The sequence below is a fragment of the Falco peregrinus genome, chromosome 8, assembly GCF_023634155.1.
Source record: "Falco peregrinus isolate bFalPer1 chromosome 8, bFalPer1.pri, whole genome shotgun sequence".
NCBI lineage: Eukaryota > Metazoa > Chordata > Aves > Falconiformes > Falconidae > Falco > Falco peregrinus.
The window spans coordinates 11,737,286-11,759,763 of NC_073728.1; the positions used below are offsets into that span (position 1 = coordinate 11,737,286).

At 45.8% G+C, this 22,478-nt stretch overlaps 1 protein-coding gene across 1 annotated transcript in view; it reads right to left on the reverse strand.

The window, feature by feature from the left end:
* UNC80 (unc-80 homolog, NALCN channel complex subunit) overlaps positions 1-22,478 on the reverse strand; it is a 129,877-nt gene that overhangs the window by 7,512 nt on the left and 99,887 nt on the right. Inside the window, exons 51-61 of the mRNA XM_055811761.1 lie at positions 21,924-22,142; positions 17,870-18,070; positions 15,369-15,492; positions 12,934-13,059; positions 10,929-11,052; positions 9,966-10,172; positions 8,253-8,437; positions 7,198-7,363; positions 6,140-6,319; positions 4,039-4,177; positions 1,947-2,003 (exon numbers count right to left, since the gene is read on the reverse strand). Of these exons, the coding sequence (XP_055667736.1) occupies positions 1,947-2,003; positions 4,039-4,177; positions 6,140-6,319; positions 7,198-7,363; positions 8,253-8,437; positions 9,966-10,172; positions 10,929-11,052; positions 12,934-13,059; positions 15,369-15,492; positions 17,870-18,070; positions 21,924-22,142 (1,728 nt within the window). The remainder of the gene's footprint in view (positions 1-1,946; positions 2,004-4,038; positions 4,178-6,139; positions 6,320-7,197; positions 7,364-8,252; positions 8,438-9,965; positions 10,173-10,928; positions 11,053-12,933; positions 13,060-15,368; positions 15,493-17,869; positions 18,071-21,923; positions 22,143-22,478) is intronic.

Consider the following 22,478-nt stretch of genomic DNA (forward strand, 5'->3'; position numbering starts at 1 on the left):
ATGAACCCCACAGCACAACAGGCTCCCACAATGTCTGCTTTATTACTTCTGTCCTTTAGAGGAGGAATCCAATTTGCACATTCAACAATGCAGTTGAAATATCTTTTCTTCCTCACAGAACTCTAAACTAGCCTTTTTACAAAAAATTGCAGTATTTCTCTGTCTTTGTTCTTTCTAAGGCTTTGCAGCCGTGATGCCCCTCCCTCAGACATTAGCGCCCGCTCCCTGAAAAGAATAATAAACCTCAACAAGAACTGACTCCCAAGTACATCTGTTAACCTTTTTGCCTAAGGAAATCTCTGTACCGTAGAGCATGGTGGAGGATAGTGTCCTGGTCCCCAGTGTGACAGAAATTAGAAGGAACCCACAGTACAGCTGATTACATTTCAGGGTTCAAAATAAATTATTACATTTGAACTCATCCGTTGACTTAGCTGTCTCATAGTCCTCAGCCTCACCACCATTACTAGGAGTGACTCCTCCCCACTGAGCAAGGTCAAAACATTTCAAATTAAACACTGATGTAACCTGGTATCAGGTCATTATGGCTTTAACTCAGATGCAGACCTTCTCCTTTGTCATCCTCCTCAGCTGTAGTGAGTTTTTAGCTCTAGGTGAGACACAGCACTTAACTTCTTTGGTTGAGTAATTTCTGTTCTCTTTAGGCCCCAAAACATGCTCGGACGACCAAGCAATCCATTTTACTGTATCACAAAACCAGGTAACAACATTCCTGCCTCTGACAAGAAGCCCATGTCTTTTCCTAACACCACTTCCACAGCAGTACCAATTAGAGACTGATCTGCCAAAGCAGGATTCACACACACAGAGGACACCACAACTCATGGGATGATCTCAGTGACACCACCAACGATAAACCCTCCATTTGTCAGCTGAGAACGAACAAACGAACAAAGCAGCCTGTCCCCACCCCAAAAAGCCACTACTGACATCTACAACCAACTAACAGAAATAGAAACCATTCACACAAATGCCTCTCAACATATCCACATCTTCAGCCGGTGTGGTAGAGTAACAAGCCAGAGTGTTACCCTCTGTGTTGCCAATGTAGGGAGCCATGTTCTTCTGGAAGGAAACAGAGATGCTCTTGGGACTAGTGACAGCTCTCCGACCTCGCAAGGTGTGAGGGGTTGGGAGGCTCGAGCACAGCAGCAGGACAGTAAGGATGATTAACACGACTGAGCTGGCCGTTAAAGGTGCAGCCCTCCCTTCTAAGCTCTGACCCATTTGGCAGGCATGGCCATAACAGTTTGCACAGGAACCCCCCTGTCCACAGGTAATGGGGAACAGCTAGAACTGAACTCCGGCACTGATGGGGCAGTTTGAAATACATATTAATCGTGATCACCTGCAAGTTTTCTAAGGCGTCATTTGAGAATTGGAAACACTTTGTAAAAATAATGAGAATTACTGTAAAGCACCCACAAAGCACTATATTCCCCAGGTCTTATTATAATTAGTTTTATTAGTGAATGTTAAAGAACACAGCTTGATATTGTTATTAAGTCTTTTGTGGTGACAGCATTGTGAGATGAATGGAAAAACAGATGTCTCTGTTTTATATAAGCCTCTAGACTAATGCTTATAACAGGCTACAGCTAATGCCTCACGGATAATCTTTCTCATGCCTTTCAAGCAATAGCTAAACAAGGGGAAAACCCCGAGGCTAGCCAGCCAGACCGCTATTTTACTTGCTACAGCTTTTTCTTTCCCCTTCCCCTTTAGCCTCCTCAAAGTTACTGGCAATCAAAGCTGAAAACTGAAGGTGGGTTGCTACACCTTTGACTTGCAGGCCTGAATATCAATGAGCCACAAGAGACAAAGATGGAGAGAGCAACAAAAGGTGAGGGGAAGAGACAGAGGAGATTGGAAACGGCTCGTTTCCCAGCACACACACTGACAGACAGGTAGTGTTAACACTGTACCTAGAGAGGCTGCCCTCAGTGGCCAGGCTCGGGGAGTCATCGAGGACATTAGGTTCACTGCAGGAGGGGCAGGGAGATTGAGAATTTAGGGAAAGAAAATGCAAAAAGCATGCGATTGTCTCTGTTTTCAAGGGAAAAAATATCAACGGAATAAAAAAGAAGAAAAAAAAAAAAAGGACGGTAACATTAATTGGTCTTGCAGGCTCAACAGCACATATATGACTCAGAGGAGCTGAAAGAACATCTGATAACGGGAACAGCCTTTAGAGGGAGTTTACTGTACGTGGAGACTTAATACATCTCTGCCGAGAACTGGGGAGCTGGGAAGTTCAGTAGGATGCGTTTCCACAGGAAATAAGGGCAGGGAACTGTTTTCAAAGCCATTTTCCTGCAGCATTTCCATTTATTTTGGTTCTATTTACTTCCAGCTTCATAGAAAGCTTTTTTCTTCCCCCTTCCTCACGAGCCAGTTCTCCCTGAGGGAGGGCTAATCTATCTCCCGTGAGCTATAGACCACTCTCCTTCTGGTAGGACTCTAAGGACAAACATCTGGAAAACAAGGTCTTTAGTGCAATTAAACTGTAAGTAAACAGCTGGCACGGATCCTGGCAAATGAGTACATAATCACATTGCTTTTCTACACTTCAGCCATTTGGGCAGGAGCAGCCTTCTCAGCCCATAGGAAAAACATGAAAGAAAGAAGGCAGTCTGCTGGGTTACCAGCAGGAAAGCAATAATAATATTACTTAACGTTAATTAGTTTACGCTTGTGAGGCAGTCTGAAAGCCCAGAGACCATCCATAAATAAAAAGGGCATGACGTTGTGGACTGTGATTATGCTTGCTGAGCTTGTACTTCCCTACACAGATGAAAAGCGATTCTCCTGGTATACCGTGTACTTAAAAAGTAGAGAGCGAAGCTCTGTTGTAATTAAAGTCTTTTTTTCTCAGCATCACTGTGACTTGGGATTGCACAAAGCAAACATTGCTATCAGTCAACTGTGACTCTTATGAAGCTTATGCATTGAAGATGGTAGTGAAAGATTGAGGAAAATGCAGTCTTGCATATTAAGTTTTCAAGAAACAAAGGGACTGAATCAACTGAGTTCAAAAGTCAAATAAGTTCCTGTAAGCCCTTTTGTGAAAACTCCCAGATAAAAATCCGTGTAACTTCTCTCTTGTAAATCACTTCTCCTATCTCTGCTGGTATGTACCACAGCTGTTACTTTTCCTTCGTGTATTAAGGTTATTTCTTTAATTCCAAGCAAGACTGGGGAGGGAACAATGTTGTTTGATTTTCCAAGGCTGGTCAAGAGATAATGTAGAATTTATTCTTTAAAGGTTCAAAGGAAATAACATAAATCAATCTGTCCATTGTCAGATATCCTTGGATAACTATGTCACAGACAAATAAAACAATAAACATTGCTTACTTTGAAAAAAGATCCCATTTAAATGCAAAACTTCTCTCTACATCTTCTAAAGATGTGTATTTCCCAAATTCCAATCTCTTTCTCACACTCCATGTTAACCAGGAATAAGTTATTTCTATCAACAAGTATATTTCTAGTTTTAAACAGCATTAAATCTCGTCTTTGAACTTGACATTCAGTTTCTGTGATGAGCTAGCTACTGTTCTAGGAAGTACAAAGACTACATGGAAGAAAACAAAGTGAATCAAATAGAATGCCTCTTCCCCCCTTTCCAGCTTCTCAGGGTTCCTCCCCACTCCTTACACAGACCGGGTACGGTCCCCTGGTTCAATGCATAACCCCAGAATCACGTGTTTCTTTTTGCTGTCCACCGTAGTAGCAAAGGAAAATAATAGTGCTGAGGGTTTCTGAAGGTATTTAAGAGGAAGGTTTCTGTGGATGGCAACTTGCTCTTATGGACCTTACACAACACATCATCCTGGAAAATCATTCTTTCCAACCCTGCATCCTTGGTTCAACACGATTTCAGGATGAATAAATTTAGCATCACTATGCTGGCACTGATTCTACTATCCCACGTCTCTGACGTACACATAATATACCTGCACCATTTCTGCTCTTGTGAATATAATGGGAAAGGTGAAAAGTCCATGTCGTTACCTTTGGCTGGGTAACATGCCCACCTCAGCCTGAGGTGCGGACACGCTGGAGAGATGGCTGGAGAACCGCCTCCTCCCAATGGCACCCATAAGGTATGCTTCTTGTTCACTTACCACACTGGGCATGCTCAAGGAGTCATCTAGAAAGAAAGGAAAAACAGGAAAGGAGAGGAAATAACCACCCCAAACCCCACCTACATATTCACAGTTGTCAAGAGATAACAGGATGCCAAAGGTGTACCCAACACTTTACTTACCAAGGCGCCAAGCCTGCAAATTTGAATGCTTCCATTAGATTTTACAGTCACAGTTCAGAAAGACATATCCATGAAACCCTGCAGGATGAGGAACTCAGCACACACGGGGAGGGGGTTTATGTATGCTTTCAGCTTATATGGCTCGCGAAAACGGGTTTGGGAAACTCGGCTTCCACTAGGGCTTAATTCCTGTGATTAATACATTGTTTGTTGATACACAGTGTTTTCTGGCATAAAGGTTGTAACTGGACATTTTGCTGTTATGAAATAAACTGCAGCTATGATATAGCAAAGCACATTTACCAAAGTTACAATACTTGACAGCAAAATGCAGAACTGACACCCTTGAACACTCCTCGGGACATGCGTTTTAAAACGTTATCCAAAAAAAGGACAAATTGACTCTACATCATACTGCAACTGAGTTACGCACACAGTTGGATTGTGATCAGGACTGCTTGAAATTGTCAGTGCCGTTTCAAATTACCTGAAGTACCTGGAAAGAAATATCTCTTCTGTGGGTTTTACCATGACAACTTCTAACTACAAATAAATAAATAAAACAAAGGGGAAGTTTTGTGTAATTTTCTCTTTTCTTCTCAACATTTTCCAATTTTGATATACTGAAATATTTTATGGCAGCATTAAGCCAAGGCAGGGCTGAGGTAATACGGCCGTACGCAAATGGGAAGATAGTGCTCGGCGTTCCACACAGTGGCTCATAATTAATCTGAGGCTGAAACCAGAGTTTGCCACAGTGAGTTTCTGAGCAATGTATCAGCAGTACCATGCTGAGCGGATCGTACAATGTTTAATGATGAACCCAGCTAAAATAAAGCTGGGCTGAGCCTGGAAAGTTTCAGGCTGTTCTTTCCCAAAAGGCAATTCTGCTGTAACCACACAGGCCTTTTTTTGAGGCACCCATTTCCACTCCTCATGTTTGCCGTTGGGGAATAGTCAGCAGTCCTCAGATAGAGGAGTGAAGCACCTGAGTTTCAGGCATTGAGGCAACCAACAGTTGCAGCACCAGAAGAGAGTATCCCTGCTAAAGTAGGGGGGAGCCCAAGCCTGATGACGTATGAGCAGAGTTTTCTACCCTGGCTTTCTGTGATGGACAACCCAGAAACAATAGGCAGCTCAGAAACAGAGAGAAGGCAAAATTCCAAGAATAACATGAAACTGTAACGACAAAGCAACATTCAGGTCATTGCAGATTAGTCCCCAAAAGTTTCACCACCCTATTCCTTCTAAACTGGTGCCAGAAAGCCTGGCAACTCCTGAACATGCCTGCCGACCGAAAGCGAGATCAAGCTTTTGTTGTCAGTAGGTTTAAGGCTTAATTTCCTCTGCTAATCGAGTAACACAAGCACACAGACATTCCACCCTGCAGAAAGTCACGGCTGGACCCCTTGCAGCACAATGACAAGGTATTCCACATCGGAGCACCTGGAGAGAAGCGATGAGCAGGGAGTACTGAGGTCCTGCAGGAACAGGATCCTAACTACAGAGCCTAGGGCCAGGACGCAGGTCAGAGAAGGCTGGTTGCCAAGTGCCTTGCCAGCACTGTGAGGACTGCATCGCAGCCCAGGTCTCACACACTAAAAATCTGCCAGTGCCCTTCCCTTTCCCCTGCCCAGCGCTCGGGGGAACGAGGAGGTGTGCAACGACCCAAGCTTTAGCACCTTGAGCTGTGTAGCGACCACACCGGTTTCTCTGCCTCATGCCTCTGTGGTCTTTTGTTCACACTGGGACGGGGACAACTGCCTTCCCCTCCCAGCCATCCTCTGGGGCATCAAGAAAACATCTTCAGTGCTGGGGGCTTAACTCAAATCAGTAGTCACGTACTTTCTTCATCCTCCTCATCCGTGCGGCTCAACGTGTCCTGCGAGGCCTGCTGGGAAGGCTCGCTGTCCTGCTCCCAGACCGTGCCAGTGCCGGTGTTGGAGCGGGACATGGTGGCCAGGCTCAGGCGGTAAGCGGAGGTGGAGGTCCCCACGGTGCTGACAGATGTCTTCCCTTGGTAAGCTGCACAAGAGTGGGAAAACCAAACCCGAGTCAGTGATGGCACCGGAAATCAAAAACCAGCCAAGCATTCCTGTCACGTCAGGCACCTGGTTGTGCCCAGACTAGTGGGGCAGGGGTGATAAACCAGACACAGCTGCCCCAGCTCACCTCAGCTCTCCAAAATCTCTGCCTGTTCCTCTTATGCAGTCTGGTTTTCTCCCTTAACCTTGGCGCCATTTTTTCCAGATCAGCTTCAACATTTAGGAACAAGGCAAATTATTACCAAGGAAACGAGGCTGAGGCATTTTCTTTCGAATTTGTTTTCTCTTCTTGGGAACAAAGCACATAAAACCTCCTGCCGTGCGTAAGCACTGGCTGCCATCTCGTGGCAACAAGAGCGACTGTGAGAGGAGAACGTGTCCCCTCGTGCAGGGGCGAACGCAGCGCACCGGCAGCTCAGGGACGCCGGGCTGCACCTTGCAGTGGAGAAAAATAAAGAAGAAACCAAGAGGAGAGAGAAGCAGGCCGATCTGCTGCAGAAAAGCTGACGTGTTGCTGCATGAGCAGCTTTGGCTTTAGGGAGATGTGGCTGGGGGCTCACGCATTGGGGGCTGCACGGGCCAGCTGGGACGGCGAGCGGCAGCTACTGGGAGACGGGACTCGGTGGAGTAAGTGGGCACGGCAAGGTGCGTGTCACTACCGACCTGGCTTGTGCTGGCTGTCCAGCGATAAGCCTGGGCTGGGCACAGGGCCCGATCCGGGGCAGGCTGCTGGGGGGCAAGTCGATGACCCCATCCCCTCCTGGGCAGCAGGAAGGTCTGGCCTCACAGGTTAACGTACGAGTGAGCCCGCTGGCCAGGTTGGGCTGCTGGCCCTCGGCTCTCCCCGCTCCTCCTTACCAGACCCGCTGTGCACTGCCTCTTTCAGGATCTTCAGCTCGTTGTTGAATTCGGCAATGAGGGAGCTCTTGCAGAGCGGGCGCGGGATGAACCGTCTCTCCAGCTGGTCGGCGATGTGCTGTCGGGCAGTCAGCTCCTCGTGGTTCTCGGCTGGCTGGGCCAGCAGCTGCAAAATTGGGACAGGTTAGCGCTGCAGGGAAATGATGCCCAGGGAACTGGGAGTAGTCTCCAGACCAGCAGGAGCCTGCAGCCAGCAGACTGTCCTCGTTGTAGGCATGAGGTGTTTGACTCCAGCTACAAGGTTTCCACCTGTCTGTCAGGGACAACCTTACGTTTGACTGAACAGATATCAAAACCTCACTGACACTGGTGCGTGGGGATGAAGGCTTGCTTATGCTAAGCTCTACCCTCAGATGTGAGACAGCTCCTTTCTCCAGAATGATTTAGTCTGTCAGGGTGGTGAGACACGGTACCATGGGTACGTGGGGTACCATGTGCTAGCCTACCTGGTTAGCAGGGAAGAGCCACGATTAACTTAAGCCCAGGCTGCCTCAGCCTAGCAGCTGTCTGTCCATCCACAGAAGTCCTGTCAGAACCTTCACCCACGAGATGGGAAGTGGAGTGGTCCTTCCTGGCTGTTACCTGTATTGCCTGGCTCTATGCAGAAGAGAGATTTCTGGAAGATTTCTGCCAACTATGCCAACCCCCTCCTAGGTGCAGAGCATCCACGCTACTTCCAAGTGCTTTGAGGGTCTTTGTTGCAAAAGCAAGTCCACATGCAAGCCCTCTTGGTCAAGCCTGAGAGTACTTTCCCATCCAGGGGAACTAAGACTAGCTGTGCTCCATGGATCAGAGCTCCTGTGTGACTGGCAGTGTCACCTAGGAAGAAGCCCTGTGATTTAGTTTCAAAGGGTTCCCAGGCTACTAACTTCTGAAAAGCCACTCCCTACATAAACACAGTTCTTCCAGAAGTGCTGTTCCTCTGTTCTCAGCAGGGGAACAAAGGGTATCTTGCCTTCAGGGAGTGATCTATCAGGAGCCAAAGCAATGGTTACCTTGCACTGGATGAAGGGCCGAAGGAGCACAAAGATAGGGATCCGTGTTCGTACGATAAAGTCGAGGAAATCCCACAGGGCCAGCCCTCCCACCTTCCGCAGTGCCATCTCTTTGACTTGCAGGCTCAGCCAGTACCACTGGCTGTCCAGTTGGCGTTCAAAGCAAACAAGGATCACCTTCAGGGCTACAGGGGAACACACACCAGCAAACGGCAGTCAGAGGTGCTATCAGTGTCCCTTGCAAGCATGGAGGGAGGAATGGGGGGGGGGGGGGGGGGCACAGTGGGCACCAACCTACACAGGCATGCATGCATGCACGTGCACATGCACACCCACACACCTCAGACTCACAACTGTCTTTTTTTATCAGTCTCCAAACGTGGCAGGGAAGGAGGGCAACCTTCTTACATTAAAGGCTTCAGGATCAGGACTGAGAGTCCCATTTGCAAATAAATTTTCCTACTTCACATCTAAGTTCCTCTGTGTTTTCTTGCTGTAGTTTCCAATCTCCCTCCCTGCAGATTTCTTTTGTCTTCCTGGAATTCAGATATTTTGAAAGCAGCTCAGGGGTGAGTACAACCCTGGCTGATCAGACAACCTCAAAAATTCTGATCAAGCATATCCACACAAAGAGTCAGCCTGTGAGCACAATAACCTCCAGGTTATTTATGGGCTAATGAAAAGAACCTTTCTAGCAGCGCAGCTGCATGAGTCATGGCCAAACTGTAATCTAAACAAAAATATGGTCCAGTAAGCCAAGGGCCGTAATTCACAAGAGCACTGTGTTACAAATGGGGATGAACAGCGACGAGGTTCAAAACAATGCTGTATATTAAGGTGGGCAGTGACCAAGATATTTCACAGGAGAGACAAGGAATGTCCTCCTTTCCATGCTCCCCTGGTCTGGAACAAACAGGGAGGCCCGGGAATTGCTGGGGGAAGGCTGAGTACTCCATTTTCCTTGATGGGATGGCCAAGACATTTCAGCCATCACACATACATATCCAGGTTTGTTGGGGTGGGGGAACTAAATCAGTTGGTGAACTGCCTTCTTTTATCAGTGTTACCCCACTCCTCAGACACGGGTTAACGAAGACCTGAATATAAGTCTTTAGATAAATACTCTCACAAAGTCATAAAACACAGCAGCTGTTTGAAGGAGCGAGAGCTTTGAGACAAAACACTCTAACCATATAGCTCTGACAACCTGCAGTGCTGCTGCATCTCCAATTCAATGATTTTTTTCTTTCTTTGTGCCAGTGGGTCATATATGAGAAAATATAGTACTACCTTGCGGCAGTATATAGCGAGTAGAGGGAATACCAGTCAGTAAGGACCGTGTGTGCGCAGGGCCAGCAGGCACTTCACCCTAGCTAGCCAAGGGCCAGTCAAGTTGTGATATTAGAGGCTGATAGGCAGCGTGACTTGCCTTTTGTGGCTTCACTGCTATATTCTGGCAGTATGAAAACTGAATGACTTCTACCTGTGCTGCAGTCTCCTCCAGCTGCAGTGCAGACACTGCTCACATTGCAATAGATTCCAGAGGTACTCCTGGCTTCATGCTCTGGCCTGGCCCCTTGTTCAGGACAAGACCTAAAGCAGCTCTAAAGAGCTCAGTAAGCTCCTGCCTGAGAGGGTTTTCTTTGGTGCTGCCTACGGTCTTGAACACTCCATTTTGTCCCTTCTCAGTGGTCAGAAGAAGCCATCACTCACCCAGGTAGGCAGCCTGGCTGGTGGACTCTGCGAGTCCTTCCCGCCGCAGGTCCTTCCCCGCATCCCCTGGGGTGGAGCAATGGGCAGGGGAGCTCTCCAGCATAAAATTCTTGCTGCGGGAAGTGCTGATGATGCGAGGTGGCAGGAGGATATTGATAACAGTCTGGAGCAGCAGCAGGACCTCTGGCTGCTCCAGCCAGGGGCTGTCTGAGATGCATTGGGAAGGGAGAGAGAGAGAAAGATCAGGCTACATCCCATCAAAGACACCCAAAAGATCCAGACCCTGTTCAGTTCCAAAATGGGATGCAATCTCAAATGTCCCCTAAGCCAAAACTCCGTCCCCCACACCTTGTTACGCTGCTTCTCCTCCTGCAAGCAAAGGCAAAGTTTATTTTAGCACCAACAGAAACACACAAGAACACAGAGCTACACAGCACAAAGAAATGTCCTGTTCAGTTGTCTCATGATCTCATTTCCTTTTGACATTCCCCTTTCCCTTTACTTTTTGCTTTCATGTAGGGATTCACCAGTGATCACCCTCTATAGAAGAAAGCAAGGAGCAGGACTTGTGCCAGACAAGCGGCATGGATTGGGCAGACTGAGATCCACAGGGGCACACAATTTCTGCGACCTCTGCTTCCCTCTGTGGCTTCTGCTACAACAGATTTGTCTTGCCCTGCACTCCAGTTTCAAAAGAAGGAGCACATCTGTGTAAGACCTGACTCAAGAACTATGGCACAGCTGAAACAAAGAGAAGAAACAACAACAAGTACTTCTCCCAGTGGGGCTCTTTTCAGTCTCGGACCCAACAGGCACTTAGCTGACACACTGCCAGTGACAGAAAACCAAATTAAACAAGCAAACAAACAAACAAACCCCCCAAAACAACAGAGGGCAGGGAAAGTGCAAACATCAGTTGTCAGAAAAGGGGGAGAAAAATTCTTTTTGTTAAATTAGTCAGACCTTTGCTTCCAGATCCTACTGTGAGCACAAATGGAATCAGTAGGTTTAAAAGCATTCCTTCCCTTCTTTCCTGATTGGTGAATGGGGAGACGACATGGCTTAGGGGGAAATCTTCTTTCAAAGCCTGTGCAGTAATAATAAGAAAGGATTAAATGATTTCATCGGCAGATCATGCACACAAGTTACTGCAGGGAATGACGATCCCCTGGGCACCCTGTTTACACAGTACAACACCAGCATTGACGACCTGATTGAATTAGAAGCTGTGAGACCACTTAGTCAGGAGCAAAAGGAATTCACAGAGTAACACAGGTGTCACCTTCTCTCCTCAGAGCCAAGATGTAAGAAGCCCAGATTCCATAGATACCATTACCAAAATTGGATGTATCCCACAGGAGTCAGCTGAGTGTTTGTCCTAAACTCTGCACTGCTGTAAACGGCATCAGGATCTGACCCAGGCTATGGGGAATAAAAAAAGGAACAGAGGAAACTGCAAAAAGGGCATAATCTAAATATTCTGCTGTCCAAACATGGAGGTTATTCCCAAACACATTTTTTGTTCTGCCTCACTTTGTACTGTCCAATCATCCTCCCCAACGCAAGGAATGAACTGAAAAATAAACAAAATTCATGTTTACTCCTTGACACATAGTCAAGCCTAGACTGAAAAGTCTTTCATCTTCTTTAGAGGAGGTAATACAAATAAAGGACTGTCACTAGAACCTCTGCTCATTTACAGCTTCTCAGTTGCTGCAGACTTGGCTGTGAAATGCAACTGAACCTTGCAACCCCTCAAGCTTGCAGACCTGGGCTGAGAAATTCCAGGACAAGATGTTTTCTGATGGGGTGTGAAGTACTTCTGTTTCATATCCTGCTGGAAGTATTAGGAATTATGATCACTCCCATCTTTTTTTGACACATTTGGTTTTCATTACATTTCAAGTTCATGAACAAGTGAGCAGGGAGAAGATGAAAACAAAAGTAAAAAGTCCCAATACTTTAAAAAAATATTAATTTGGCATCTGGTTTTTAAAAAGAGAAAAGACCTCAGAGAAGGTGAAGGTGGCCCTTTTTTTGCTTTTGATTAAAGAACCATTACCTCAGAGTTGGAAGAAGTCTGTCCTCTTTCTATGTTGGTACCAAAAAGCATTTGTGTGCCTCATGCTCTGAGGGACAGCAGAGTGTTTTGGTCCCTGTAAGCCTTCCTTCCCAAGCTGCCCTGCTGCTCAGAAATACCTGCTGAAGTACTCAACTGAATGTGCCAATGCATATTTAAAAATGCAGGTTGGAGCTAGATTAGGAAATTTATCCCTTTTTTGGTCACCATTCTCTCTGATTTCATGCCAATGGGGGGTAGGGGTGGGTGGGAAAGGGATACAGAGGCAGAAAGACTCTGCAACACTTATGGCACTGCTATGAGAAAGGAATAGTGATGAAATTCTCCAAAAACTCCAGGATGTTTTTATTTTTCTATTATTATTCTGGACAACAAGGATGCTATTGAGTCAGCAGCTGAAAAGCCAAGTTGCCCTGCTTTTTTGAGCTGGCGCACTGTGTGACCAGCTCAGGTAAGAGTAGAAGAGCACAAACTCCACTCTCAGTTGCACACATGGTCCCACAGTAAGAGGTAGGGTTGCGTGGACGTGACCTAAGCGGAGGCCCATCTCCCTGTGGCAGGAGGCTTATGCTAAATCCTTGGATCCTGCAAAGAATCCTAACGTGCTTGTCAGAGCCATAAACAGCATCGATCAGCCGAACTCCCTGGACTTCAATGGCAGCGTTAAGCTGATGGATGCTTGCTGTGGACTTGGCCACAAAAGGTGAATCCTGAGCTTAGTTCAAGTTTCCAAAAAGAAGGGAGAATTTACGTGCTGCTTCTCTTTCATTTTTGGTGTATGTTCCACAGTTTTTGCCCAGCTTTTGCAGAAAGAAAACAGAGCACCGATGAGTTGGTGTCTCAACCAGAAGCTATAACAGACCTGGCCACAGGCCAGGGCAGACACACCTGTATCTGCAATGCTACAAGCCGGACAACAGCTGTGCTGAAGGGCAGAGGTGGCGAGAGATAAGGGCTGAGATGAAGAAGGGGTAATCCGTCAGCCACACTGGAGGGTCCTACCACTCCCATCACCTGCAATACAAACAGAGCACATCACCACAACTGACTACTTAAGAGTTTCATCCATGCCATATCCTCCAACGCCAGTGAAATGGAGGTGTCTTCCACTGAGCACTGAGTTGGGGTGGATCTAGGAGAACCAGCCCCCCCAGTGGTCCTTGTGGGAGCTGGGGCCAGTGAGGAGACGGAGTTTTAGCAGGGAAAGGGAAGGGAGAAGAGGGAACCAGCAAGGATGGGAGGAGTGCAGAGGTAACCTGGTACATTTATAAATGTACCCAGTACCAGCCCTGAATGACCAGCACTGGACTGGTGGAACAGTTAGAGTTGGAGGATATGTCATGTAACGACTGTAACAGATAAAAATATGTCATCAAAGCAAAAAGTCTGCATTGAAACTGTACATCATTCCCCTTCTCTTGCTGATCTACTTGAAAAATAATGTCCTAAGTATGACCCAAGTCGGGTTTTGTACAATGTTCAGATTCCTCTCAAACACAGTCTGCTCTTAGGAGCTCTTAATTACGATTAATCTCACCTGACCCCAGACGTCTGAAGCAGAGTCACCTGCATGTGACCTGGTTGTCTCGAGCAACTTGAAATAACAGTGCAAAAAAATAGGGGAGAGTTATTCAAACCAGTTTGGATGTGTCCCTCAGGCGGAATTAAATCGCAGGCCTGCATATGCCTGTTTCTCTCCAGGACTAGACGCATCTAGATGACGGGAACAGGGAGAAGCTTCCTGGCAGATGCCTAAGCTTAGGGGAAGTGAACACACTCTTCTTTTAACAAATTCAGCCTGGGGAAAAAAGGCATAACCAGTATTCTGCCAGAAAACCAAGGACAATTTAGAAGGGGAAGAGGCAGAGCCCTTTCATTGTATCATTGTGGATTATAATCTAGACATTTCCCCACTTTCCTGGCTGGTGTCTTTTTGAGTTTCATGATGCAACTGCTCTACACATGATACAGCATGCAGTTAGGGGTGCTCCCACAGCTCACAGAGGCCATCATAGTTCTGACAGCTAAAGGTAATTTACTCCTAGCAGTAAGAGTACATCTTTTCCTGGTAGCTCTCCCTGATGTTCCCAGCCAGCTGAACAGAAGCATGATGACTGCACTTCAGCACTGCGGAGCTTTCTGCTATTTTAGGAGTGCTGGCTAATTGTTAATGCAGGCCCTCCGGAGAGCTTGCTGGCGTGATTCACTCTACCATGCCTGCCTGCCAAACTGCAAGGCCATTCTAAACTTGTATTTGAGCTAACTCTGTAGCAACCTCCCCATGTAGCAACCCCAAGTAGTCTGAGGGCCCCCATTTGCAGTACCTCCAAGCAGCTGCCTCAGTTTGAACAAGGAAGGAGTCTTATGGGCTCTGACAGCTTGGAGCCTCCCTGCCCTTGCAGCGACGAGTGCCGAATGGACTCGAAGGACAGGAACCTGGCAAGAACTGATACTGCATTGTAGCTGATTATCATTGTTTTTAAAGCCCCTCAGAGCACTGGTGAACCCTGATAGGTGTCTTGTAACTGCTAGAAAAAGTTATGACGTTTGTGTTCTAAGGAGAAAGCGTTATAAAACCCAACAACAGAAAAGCTAGTGCAGCCTTTCCCCATTTATTTGTATTTTTTCAACATGGAATGAAAGCATGCATGTTTGTCCAAATGCCTGGAGTTACACTGGTGTCAAACCGAGGGTTAGCCCCCAGTGTAACAGCTGCAGAAACACTACAGCCTGTCACTGCATGACCAGACCCCGTCCGTATCGTGCCTCTGTTGTAACACGCTTAGGAGCATAAAATGTACTGAGAGTGGGATCTGAACATTGTACAGTGCAAACCTGTACTAGATCAAGCCAGGGACATTGCAAACAGTGGCGTGAATCCACCCATGTAAACCCTTCTGACTAGCCAACACCTGATGGCCTCTGTCAGGGCCATCGGGGTCCTTCCCCACTGGAGACGGTAGGTATCCCCAGTGCCACCCTCTCCCCATCTCTACCAGGTGTGTGCAGTCTCCACCACCCCACTCTCCAACTTGCAGCCCTCAACTCTCAGCTCAATCTGGCACAGGTGGATCTTCAAAGTGGTGCGTGGGAAGCAACGGAAATAAATCACTTGACCACTGCTACCGGTCACTGTATCTCCCCATGCACCACTTCAAAAATGAACCTTGCTCTCTCTAGTGTCACTTGCGAAGTCCCCTTGCGAGTGGTAAGGGGGACAGGTAAAATGACAGGAATGGGAATGAACTATCTTCTGTCCAGAGAAGTCAACAGCCAGGGGGAGGTTTAGCAAAGGTTCACGGGGTTGCCGCTCGGCTACTCACCAGATTGACACACACATTGATCAGAGACCTAAGGTGAGGCAGGAAGGATATGATAGGCTGCCTCTGAAGTGTCAAACAAACCCCTTCAATCAAATTGCTGGCAGGCTCCCACTCAACCTGGCGCCTGCAATACAACAGTAGGTGCCGTTAGCCGCGGGCCTCCTGCCCCCCACCAGACGCTTGCAAACACGGCGACCGACACACAGTGATGCCCACAGAGGAAACGTTTCAGACAGCGATGACGTCCAAGATGAGCACAAAGTGCGCAACAGAGAAAAGGTTTTATCCACGCAGAGCCACAGAGCACACTGGGCGTTTGAGAGAGACAAGAAACGTAGCAGAGGGGTCCGCGCTAGCGACACAGACCCCCTCACAACAGCAGTGGCGGACGGGCTGTGTTTCACTCCCTGGTGCTTCCCTCTGGCCGGTGGTGAGTGCAATGGAGCCACCAGCCAGCTGCCTCGGGGGTGCCTGTGTGGGGAAAAGGTCTGCTGTGCCACGCTCCCAGCTGAGAAGGGACTCCTCCATCCCTTGTGGCTTGTGGGCGTTCTCACCGAAGGGAACAAACCCCATCAGCCGTGAGTGCCCTCGGTAAGCCGCTCTGCAGTCTGGCCTGCTCTGCCAGAGCAACTCCCAGACACAGTCTGCCCTAAACATAGACTGGCCCAGCAGTACAATCTTTACCTTCCTCACCCTGTGTGTGTGGGGGGCTGATTTGTTCCCAACCAGCACCAAAGTCCTTCATTCCAGGATTCTTTCTTCCCTGACACTTTGTTTTTTTTCACCAAAACAGCTGTCAAGGCTTGTGACAGATGCTGATGGTGTCCTTCCTAATCATAAGCAGGCACAGCGTAGGTAACATGAAAGCGGATTGCACCCTTCAGCTCAGGGCCTGACTCCTCCGAGTAAGCACAGCTCTCAAGCCAGCATCTGACTGTGCACTCGCTGGGACAGAAAGACAAGGCTTGCACAACTTGTTAGCTCAGTGCTAAACAATAAGTCAAGCTCCTCCGAGGACTTCTTAGAGTCACATGGGGGATCAAGTATCTACTACTTCTTATGCAGACGAGCATACATCTCGTCTTTCAGCATCCACTGTTCCTAAGTCTCCTGAACAGTAGTTTGTTCTTGTTGTTACACATATACCACCTCCCATCAGACACTGGTTTTGGAAGGGGGTGCCCACAGGATACAGTGTATAAGATTCTGGTGCGAGTACCCCAACGGATGGCTCCTGGGGTCTGGCGCCCAGTCCCATCCCTAAGAGACTTCATAGCCCAATGACACTTAAATGTAGTTGCTGCATTTGGTTCAGTGGCTCTGCTGTCTCTCGCTTTGGGTACAGAAGAGCAATTTCAGCAGGTGTAGGTACACGCACAGACAGAGAGAATATGAAGGGAATTCTAATTTATGAGCATTCATTCAGCTTACACAAAAAGGAAAGATCTTGAGGAACAGAAAGACCCCTAAGCTGCCTTTGAGGCAGAGGAATGTATGAGCAGGAAAAGAAGGACTGAGAAGCAGGCAAGACATGTCCAAAAGAATCAAACCAACAGGAAGGAGAAGCATCAAAATCTCTGCCTCTGAATTCCCTACAAGGGTAGGAGTTTTTTAAAGCAGACCGTTAGCCAAAGGAAAGCAATAGACAGTGATGCCAGAAAGAAGAGATCACCTCCCTGTTATTTGCTCCACCTTAGTTGGGTACATATGATTCCCACCGGGACCTAAAATTTTGTGTCCAAGTCCTAAATTCTGATGTCCTCTGTCATTTGGCTTCTCATCTGAGACTGCCAACAAAGTGACTAATGGAAGCAGTTGAGGACATATGCCCGTGAGGGTGACTGAGACCAGTGACTCTTCTTACTCAGGTCACAGGGCTGAGAGATTTTATACTACCCAGACTGGATTTGTATCACTGCCTCTGAGGCAGGAATGCTCCGTATTGAAGTCACCAAAGCCTGTACCATAATGCTACTATGTGATGCACCAGGCTTTTGCCAGACACTGACTGGATGCAATCGATGCCATTCTGTTCCCTCCGCTAAGGAGCATTCAGAAGCTACTGCATAGCTCCAGACTGTTTTTATCTTTACAGAGAACATAACAGTATTTTCATGAGGAGGCATGCTGGAAATTACTACAGTTTAACTTTCCATTAAAAAATAAAATTCATCTCCTCAACTCACAGCTAAAATAAAGGGGGTAGTGATATAGTATAAATCTGAAGACTTATTTTGTAGAAAGAAAAAAAAAAAAAAAGATATTTCTGCAAGTTCCCTCTGTAGTTCTTAATAACCACACATTTCTTCTCTGGCTACCAGAAGACACAACAAAAATGTCAACATAAATGCACACTTACAGAGATAGAAACATCTGTTCACTTTCTGATACGTTATAAAGGTTCACTCTAACATGGCAGTTTTAGTTAGATGACATACCCACACTTCAAGGCTTGCAACATCAGAAATGGACCCCAGAGGGTTTCCATTATACCTGCTCACCTCAAAGTAGGCATCTTGTGTATTTTATTGAACATACGATCCAATCTCTTTAAGATGAGGATAAGGGCAGGTCTCACCGCCTCAGCTGTCCAGTCAGTGATGGGCAGCATCTCCATGATGTAGCGCCGGAGACCTCGGCTTTCCATCGTCTGTGTGTCATAAGGTGCCAGTTTCAGCAGGGAATGTGCAATTTCCGCCAGTCTAAAAACAGGGTTTATTAAGAGGAAAATCAAACACAACCGGCATTTCTCCACACGTGCTTATGAACTAACAGATAAATCTTCAGTAGCCTAGTAAAAAGAAAAACTGTAAAAGTCAGATCTGCTGCTATTTAAACTCTTAGATCCAATATCATAGTTCCTGGTCTGTGAAGTTTGTTTTGCTGAAATCACTGTTTATATTTATGTACATGTGAATGGCCTAAAGAATATTTTCACATTGGTATTAAATGCACCAAAGAAACATCAGGAACCACGAATTTGTGCAGCTAAAAACGAAGTGCCTGAGCTGTTCATAAGATTATAACATTGCAATTGCCTCTGAAACACAGACCTGACATCACCTGTATGTCAATTAATGAGTGATTTGGTTCGGGTTTGTAGTTGTTTTTCAGTGTCACCACTTCTAAGAGGTCTCACTGTGCAATTTCTTGGCGTTAAATTTAAAAATAATGTGCTGTCCCATAGGTTTACACAACATGTACTCTGTGTGATTACTCCCTGCAGCTTTGATTTGTTTCTCCTAACACTTCTACAGATTGTGTTGCTGTTTCTTCTTCTAACCCTCCCAGATGGCCTTGCCGATGGCATTTTCTGTATTGACTGTGAAATACCATGGCAACATTTAACTTACACTTGCGGTTGGACAAAGATCTACTGAAATACTTGAATATTTGCAGTAGACAAAGAGAAGCAATAAAAATACACCTACTAATAAAAGGGACAGAAATCTATATACTCCCTGAAACACGAACAGACTTTGTAGTGGACAAGTACAGTACAAACCTGCTCATATTGTGGGGGCTTCTTCTGAAATGCTTTCAACCAATGGAACATACTTCTCTTTAAAATCTGCTTAGCAATGTCAAGGGAAAGGAGTTCCTTAGATTGACCAAAAGTGCTGTAAAAGTGTTTCTTTATCCAGTATTTCTTTATTATTACTTTATACAACAACTTTGTTCTATTATGGAGTAGTTCTGTTTTCTTAAACACTGTGAAACTTAAATTATCATATAATTATGCTTCTTTCTGGAAATAAAGTATCAGTGGCAATACAGTATCAGTGGCACATAATGATGTATGGAAACTTTCTTATGCATTATAAAGTATAAGAGCCATCTCATCCGACTTGAGATGTCAATCTCAATTAATCTTCCAGCTCTGTTCATGCAGAAACAAGCAACCTAGAAAATTTTACTGTTCCTGAAATACTGGGATAAACAGCTCATTGGATATTCATCTCTTTTCACTGGATCAAAAAAGATCTTTATGACTTTTACAGACTAAACATTTAACTTTTAAATGGCTACAATCATGTGAGATTAATCCTGTCTGAAGTGATGAGCATATGATCTTGTTTTCTGAAGTCTCTGAAATGGCATCTGCCAGCCTCCCAAGACCATAGCTGTCACATCACATTCTGGTAAATCTGCTCTCTGCTTAGAGGTAAGGTTTTTGCCTACAGTGGTTAAATAGTGTCAGTCATTCCACTGATACTTATGAAATGAATTTATGTAAGAATCAAGATGATGCTGGCTTTTATTTAGGGCTAACTATGATAAAGCAATTCAGGTTCCAACCCCAATAAACCAGTTATTTCTAACACTTTCCAGGAGATGTAAGAGAATTAGAGCACAACTTATAGTCCTCTGCAAATCAATCCATCAATCCCTTAGTTTTACTGCTGTAACCTTTGGCCATGGAAGACCACCTCTCTTGAAAAGAATGCAGTATTTGCCAGCTAATACTGTGTACTGCGACTCTGCTTTATGGAAATCTTCTCACAAGAAAGTATCCTTCCAGAAAATATACCAATAACACCTTCTGTACATACAGATTTAATTTTGTTAAGCTCATCTTTTAAGAGAGGGATATAAAATAGGTCAAGAACAATTAAACTCAAGTACTCAGGAATATAAAAACTTGTACAAATTCAGTTCCCACATTAAACTGCAGATACTTCTGGGTAGTACACTAGAGCATTCTTATGTTACATACAAATGTAAGACTAGGATAATAAAAAAGAAGCCAGCCCCTTTCTTTACTGTATTAAGTAAAGTTCATTGATCAGATACATGTTCCTCACTCCCATTAAAATCATAAAGAAAACCAACCCATGTCTAACCGAGGGCATAATCTGTCCTGAGAATCTCACCTTTGTTTCTAATATAAGATTACAGTTCTTATATTTGCCAGTGCAGGGCTTGAGGGGGGGGAACAGCAACATTCAATTCATATGGAAACACACAAACCCACCTCCCAACTCCCAAAGGAATTTGTGGCATTTGTTAAAGATGACCTAAATTAACAACAAACACGGTTTTGTGTTCTATAGAGACAGCCCGATTCCAACGATCTCTGATGGTGACAGAATCTGCCAGCTAAGGAGCTTTGCCATTTTTTTCAAAGCATGCATGCAAAAGGTAGAAGGGCTTTTAGAGGGTTTTCCTTGATCCAAGGGCAGGAAGAGAGCTAGTTCAGTGCATTGCTAGTATCTGTCACCCTTCATCTTACTTTACAGGGTATTCCTGAGGAAAAAAGTATAGCACTCAAAGAGAGGAATAATTCACAGGCCTCTTGGGGTTCAGGGAGCAACATAAATTCCTTTTAAGGTGGTTGTGATTCACTTTTGAGGCCCATCCCAAACAGCTTAAGATAACTTTGCTATCTTTCCTATTTACTTTAATACTCTACTGGGCACCGTTTGGCTTAGGCCATAAAAAAGTGCCTTTTGGTATTAAGCTATTCTGTATTCAAAGAATGATCTTGAAGTATTTCTCTGCCATTCAGATTTCAGAATTCAGAAAGCTGTTGTATCAGAATTCGGATACCTGTCTCCCTGTGACCCCTGCCAAGGGATGCACCAGAACTGCTTCATATTAATCCCAGTTTTCTTTCTGACAGGTGCCAGTCAGAACACTGCTAACTGTGGCTCACTTGGAGAATATCTGTGCTGTTTTCATGGTGACACACCTTACCATGAAACAAATCTAATGAGATTATGCTTCCTGAGGGAATACTACATCAGAAAGGGGTTTCCCTGAAAATGAATGAAAAACTGAAAACGGAATCAGGTCCATTCCCTCTTGTCCCAGTTTTTGCTGTCATTTACACCTGGGCAAACGTCTCAGTAGCAACTTAATGCTATTTTGTGTTTACCATGAACAAACACATGAGCGAACACAGAGGGGAGAATCATGTCCAAAGTGCTTAGAAAGCCATACCCCCAACTTCTAGGCCAGCATCACATGGAATGGTTTGCAGTGAGCATCTAATCAGCAAGCTGGACTCAGTGCTGCACCTTATTAAAAGATATGCAGCTGCTGTATCACACACTGAGGTGGTGGTCCTAAATGCCTTTTGCCCCAGCCTCCCCCATATTTCAGGCATTTATGCAGTACAGTGGTTGCTCTGCCTTTCTTGCTCGTTAGCAGCTGGTTCTGATGCACAGTGTCACAGGGGAGGATAAAGGTCGTAGTCAGCCAGCCAGGCAGCTTCCCCACCCCTTGCCTCGCAGAGGCAGCCTTATCAGCTCTGCTCCTTGCTGCAATTTATTCTGATGTATCAGATGGGCTGCCAGGGAGCTATTTCAGCCACTGGAGGTGGGGGTCTAAATGAGACCAGAGGAGAACATATGAAACCTTTCTTTTACACAAGTAGCATAAGGTACGATCCAAGGAACATCCAACATCCAAAACAAGCTCTGCATGTTTCAGACAGCAACACGCAACTGCAGTACCAAAAAGTGATTCCATCTGCTATTACGAAAAATGAAGAGCTAAAAGAAAGGAATCCCCCTGAAATGAACAAGTAAAAGCAGAATGCCTGTGGAATACCTCATGTGGGACTTCACATCCAGCAGCTCCAGAGAAGTGACTCGGGGCTCACCAGCCAGGTTCTGCAAAATCTTCAGCCTTGGACCACAGTGCTTGTAAAACTCTGTGCAGATATTCAGCAACGACTCCCGCGGTCTCCTGAACTCCTCCCTGGCAATTCGTTCATCTAGCTCCTCTCGGGGAAGACCCTGGCCCTCTTCCAGTAAGTGAAGGTTCTCCCTGGAGGATATAAAATGAGGAAAAAGTAGGAAGTGTTATAGGCAGTGGAACAGCAGAGGCAGATTATAACAACCTCTCCAACTTGGTTTTGCAACACGTTTTCTACTGCAAATGAAAAGAAAGAGAGATGCACCTGCAATAAAAAAAAAAAAAAAGGGCAAATTATAGTCTGCAAACTCATGCTAAAAATACAGATAATTTCGATATGAACTATCCTTTGCTACCCTCCCCTGAGAAAAGGCTGCCTGTCACAGAAACAGTGGGTGGGACTCAGTGAACCTGGAAACTGCTGGGGAACAGTCCATCACATGTCAAGGAAGACTGGGTGAAGAATTT